Here is a 5,000-nt window from a genome sequence, read left to right on the forward strand (position 1 = left end):
AAGAGTAGTAGGGGGTAAATTGAGCCAGTGGGTACATTGAACCACCCCCTGTAACCAGGCAACGCCTTATAGTTGTAATCAAGTGACCAGAAATTATGCAAGCTCCACCCATTTCTCATTGCCTGTGAAAGAGAGATACTCACATTGTGGTCTGGTAAGTAAACATTTTTACAAAAAAACGTTTTTTGCTTGTCAAAGTACATTTTCTAGATGTCAGCTGCCATGTCAAAAAAAATGTATCCAGGTTTAAACACATATATTGAATATGTTGGCAGCGTATTAAACCATGTGAATCATTAAGCTAAAGATGACTCTGAATTTGAATGCTAGGCTATTTTTTCTAAAATGGTGGCTATGGGGTAAAGTGAACCATGGGCCTTGGGGTAAGTTGAGACAGTTTTTCAATGGAGAAATGAATGAAACTAGACCAAGTTGATAATAAAAACTCATTGTAGGCTACATTTAAAGTTGAATGTACCCTGTGTTTGATTGGTAAGATGTATGAAATTGTATCACCATTTGTATGATTACTTTTCCTTTTAAGATGTTAAAAAAAATCAATCAATTCAATCGAAATTTATATTAAAAATATTTGAAAAACTAAGTTTGTATTTGGTTTGTTGTTTATAGTTACCTTTAAGATTTGTTGTAGGTATGCCCAGGTTTGAACAGGTATGCCCAGGTTTGAACAGTGGTTCAATTTACCCCCTGACCTGGATCAACTTACCCATACACTGGGGCAAGTTGAGCCACAAGACTCTTTTTTTTAAGAAGTAATATTTTCACTGCCCTTGATCAAATATTAATTATTATCATTGCCATTGATATGAGACATCCTGAATTATAGGTGTGTGTTTTCATTTTTACTATGTGTAATTTCTCCTTGCTTAGAGGACAGCATAACAAAAAAATGGCTCAACTTACCCCACTCTCCCCTAGTCATATTTCGTGAACCCTTTGAAGAGTACTTTCACCGGGGTGATCATTCTATAATACACAATTTAAGCCCGGGGGAGAAATGCTAACGCTAGCATCGGCGATCTTTTCTACTTCATGCTATCTGCACAAATGGTTGACATTAAACATTAAAAAGACCAGGCAGTTCAGAGAGAATCGAAGGCAGGCATGCAGCTTTGCATGACATTCTTCTGGACGTGTTTCATTGTGGTGATAGTGAGGGTAGTCAATCGTTTTGTTGACAAGACAGTAGTGACGGCCATCTTGGTGACGTGTGTTGTTCTGCGAGACCAGAGATGTAGTTCATTGAGCATTTCACACAAACTAATGTGTTACTTCACAGTTTTAAGACACATTTTTTTCTTTTTGACTTTCAAAATCATCTTTTAAATTGACAAACATCATATGTGTAATTCGTAGCACAATTCAAACGGGATCGAAAGATAACTTTTCTCTCTCCATTGACTTCAATACATAATTTTTTCGAAATAAGGTCCCATGGAGGTCCACCGGAAGGGGAGGGACTTCGCCACTCTATATATTCAGCAGCAGCAGTGAGTCCCTGCTGCTTCTTCTGCAACGACAGCAGCATTTGGACTTTACTCATATTTACTAGTTCACCTTTTCCTGCAGACTCCGTTAAACACACCGTTTCTCACTCCATCAAACTCTCAATCTGACGAGTGTTGCCGTGTTTCCAGCTAGCATGGTAAGCTAGCTCCTATACTCCGAGGTAAACGCTCCAGAAAAGAGAGCACAGTCCATTACTTACCCATTCAGAGATTTATCCAGACACACAGATGATGGATCAGTAGTGCTGGAGCTCACACACACTTTCTCAGGAACACAATTTACATCTCATTGCAGCTGTTTTGAATATCTATGTAGAAGTCTTCGTTTATGCGGTCAATTTGTTCCTCTTTTTATTTGCTCTGTGTCTCTCTGTAGTTGGTTTCTGAACCCTTGTAATCATGTAGTGTTGATTTATAGTAATTTTCTGTCTCGTTGCATCTCTTAAGATTTCTTTCACATCTTTTGGGTGTATTTTGTGGTGACTGTGAGTCTCTCTGCACCATGCCCTGCTTCAGGTCGATGCTCCCAGATGTGGTGGATGACTTCACGATGAAGAACCCGTCCTGCAGAGGCCTGGAGCCGCTGTTCTTCTCCTGTTATGCTTTCTGCAGTAAGCTGGCAGGAGGCCTGTCTGTGGGCATCTCCACCCTGATATTACAGTGAGTCTTTTTAGTATTTATTGACTTTGTTTGTACCATACATGCTCACAACACCAAACGAATGACTTTGCAGGCAGTATACAGTAAGCAAAACAAAACAGATGCAGCATATCTTGAATCCAAATTAAAATGTTAACATGAAGGAAAGTAAGTTAAAATGATAAATATTACATAAATTAATAATTTAATTTAATTTTAATGAAATAAAAACCATTTTAGTCTAATAGAAAAAAAAGATTCTACTTAAATACATATTAAAACAATTCAGATTAAATCCAAATAAAAAAAACATATAGTCTTCGCATAAAAAAATAATTAAAATAATAATATGAAATTAAAATACAAAATATATTTAAAAAAACGTCCAAAATAATATTTTATCCACCCCTCCAATTATTCATATATTAAATGTGTACATTTGTCACATCCCTGTTCCTCCTGGTCTGCAGGTTTGTGGGTTACAGAGCGGGTGCGTGTCATCATGAGGTGGGGGTGGCGACGGCTCTCATCGTGATGTTCTCCCCGGTGCCAGTCGCTCTGCTGCTGATCGGGATGTTCTTCTTCCACTCGTACCCCATCAATGAGAGGAAGTGTCTGCGGGAACAACTGACCCCAGATCAGTAAGTTGATGTTTGAGTAAACGATCCTCCCAGGAGACGGAGCCACAAACCAAAAAAACATTGTGACATCACAAAGAGGCCTAAATCTAATCCTCTCATTTTCAGACAGGGTTTTATAGAAATGGATCAGGACAAAAAGAGAGGGGTCTTTGTTCCTGAGGCTGAGGTGTTACATGTTTATTTAGAAAAGACATGAAGAAGTGGATTTTGCATAATAAGTGACCTTTAAAGTGTGATGTGTAATCCCTGGCAACATGCTCGCGACAAAGGGGGCATCATTACACCTCCAATACTTGGTCTGAATGATCAAGCATCAGTTATGTATTTATTTAATGGTGTATATTTTTGTTTCGTATAAATATAAACATGTTTTTATCCTATTGCAGCTATATTAACTATTTTTATTTTTCATCCTTCATCCAGCCCTGAAGCATCATCACCACCAGACCTGAAAGAGGACTCAGAGCAGCTGCCATCAACGTCACATTACAACACAAGTTACAATCCAAACTCATCAGCAGGTCCTGATAAACAATCCTCAGTCAAATCCTCCGGACGTTCACATGTATCGGCAGAAAACAGCATTTCTAAATCAGTTCTTAAATCCAATGTAAATCCTCAGAGTCAAACTCCACCGCAGAGATCAGGAGACGAGAAACGGAGCAAGAATGTTCCTGGAAAGAATCCCAGAACTTCATCCAGCAGGTCATACGTGAGACCTAAAATATCCTGGGTATAGTGAGACACATTGAAGCAGAGATGTTTTAGATGCCACTACTCTGTGATCTGAATCTAACACTGAATACTTTATTTTTTAACTCTATTCTTATACATTTTCTATTTTTAAAATCCTCTGCAAAATGTCTGCACCTGTTCTTGCTCAAATAAACAACCGTTTTAAGTTTTCATTCATGGTGCTATTATGCTAATATGCTTTGTTTCACTGATGTTAGGCTGATGTATCTTTGGCTCAGATTGCACAAAAACATAGTATGATGTTGGATGATACAAAAACTGTGGTTAATGAAATGTAGTTCAATTGTTCAAATTGCATGTTCTCAATACCATGACAGTTTTTTTTCTCTCAGAAATGAACAAAAACAAGCACAAGTGGTCCCTCAGGAATTAAGGTGTACAATTGTTGGGCTTTTTAACTTTTGCACAATTTGATTAATTCTTTGTCAATTTCATATTAAGAAAAGCAATACATACGGTGGACATTTTGAGGAAGCGTCATTTGTGTATGAATTATTTTGCTGTATAATCAAATTATTAATTCCAAATTCTGTTTTTTTGTTTTCAAATTGAAGGCTACATTCGATTTTATCATTATGTTAAGACCTGAATGTTTTGATCATGACAAGTCAACCAATAGAGAAAAGCATCCCATAATGTTTGAACTACAGTGCAGGAAAATAAAATTAGCAGAGTCTCTTCTCGCTGCTCTAGTTCTGTAGTGGGACCAGCCCGATGACGTCATTATAAACAAACATGGCGGACCCTTGTCGGCTTTGCAGCTAGCTCTTATGACATATTTATCTAAAACCGTCCTCTACGTTAACTAGTGTGCACTTTATAACAGATGGAGCCCACGTATCTCTTTAGGACCAGTTGGACTAATGTGTCGCGGCACCAATAGCTGTTTAAAACGGACAACAGGTGATGAAATGTGACGTTTTATCAGAGCCAGTTTAGCTTGTAGGTTACCAAGGCAACGTTAGGAACAACAGTTAGATAGCCGTTCGACTCTTGTTGTTTTATTTACTAAATGTGCTGTTTCTTTAGATTAGAGAATCGATTATTTCAGATATCTTAAATGCCGAATCAAAGTACAAAGTAATAATGTTTGAGCTAGACAGTTTTAATAGACACAATTAAATCAAGCTGTGTGCAGTGACAGCAGAGGAGGGAGTTCAGTACTCAGATCTTGTACTTGAGTCATTTCATTTCAAACCTTTATTTAATCAGATTGGTCCGATCGAGATCATAGATCTCTTTTTCAAGGGAGACCTGCAGTAAATAGGTTCCACATGAAACATAAAACAATAAATGACATCATACATTATATTTACAGGATACATTTACATAGTTATAGACATTTACAAGTGCCCATAGTATCAACGAGCATTTCATTTAGCCTAGCTTTAAAAACATGCAGAGTAATGAGATTGCTCAGTTTCAATCATTGCTG

General features: G+C 37.5%; 2 protein-coding genes across 4 annotated transcripts in view; both read left to right on the forward strand.

Moving 5' to 3' along the window:
• Positions 1–1,491: 1,491 nt before the first annotated feature.
• Positions 1,492–3,715, forward strand: LOC307035939 (sodium-dependent lysophosphatidylcholine symporter 1-like). 2 transcript variants are annotated; one of them, XM_079675810.1, is made up of 4 exons: positions 1,492–1,690; positions 2,046–2,189; positions 2,639–2,809; positions 3,233–3,715. In XM_079675810.1, the coding sequence occupies exons 2-4, from the start codon at positions 2,050–2,052 to the stop codon at positions 3,546–3,548; spliced, it is 627 nt and encodes a 208-aa protein (XP_079531936.1). In that variant the 5' UTR covers positions 1,492–1,690; positions 2,046–2,049; the 3' UTR covers positions 3,549–3,715. The 2 variants fall into 2 exon arrangements, with proteins under 2 accessions (XP_079531936.1, XP_079531935.1); XM_079675809.1 differs by having other exon boundaries at positions 1,492–1,666.
• Positions 3,716–3,854: 139 nt separating this feature from the next.
• cdk20 (cyclin dependent kinase 20) overlaps positions 3,855–5,000 on the forward strand; it is a 6,229-nt gene continuing 5,083 nt past the window's right edge. For both annotated transcript variants that reach the window (XM_079675805.1, XM_079675806.1), the window contains exon 1: positions 3,855–4,468. In XM_079675805.1, coding sequence (XP_079531931.1) covers positions 4,429–4,468 — 40 coding nt within the window. In that variant the 5' untranslated portion in view covers positions 3,855–4,428. The remainder of the gene's footprint in view (positions 4,469–5,000) is intronic.

The sequence above is a fragment of the Notothenia rossii genome, assembly GCF_949606895.1.
Source record: "Notothenia rossii genome assembly, chromosome: 4".
NCBI classification, from domain to species: domain Eukaryota; kingdom Metazoa; phylum Chordata; class Actinopteri; order Perciformes; family Nototheniidae; genus Notothenia; species Notothenia rossii.

Bases quoted from the DNA above. Each gene is read 5' to 3' on its own strand.
- LOC307035939 (XM_079675810.1), top strand. From the start codon at position 2,050: ATGCTCCCAGATGTGGTGGATGACTTCACGATGAAGAACCCGTCCTGC. The intron at 2,190-2,638 runs GTGAGTCTTTTT...CCTGGTCTGCAG, and splicing joins ATCTCCACCCTGATATTACA to GTTTGTGGGTTACAGAGCGG. The intron at 2,810-3,232 runs GTAAGTTGATGT...TCCTTCATCCAG, and splicing joins GAACAACTGACCCCAGATCA to CCCTGAAGCATCATCACCAC.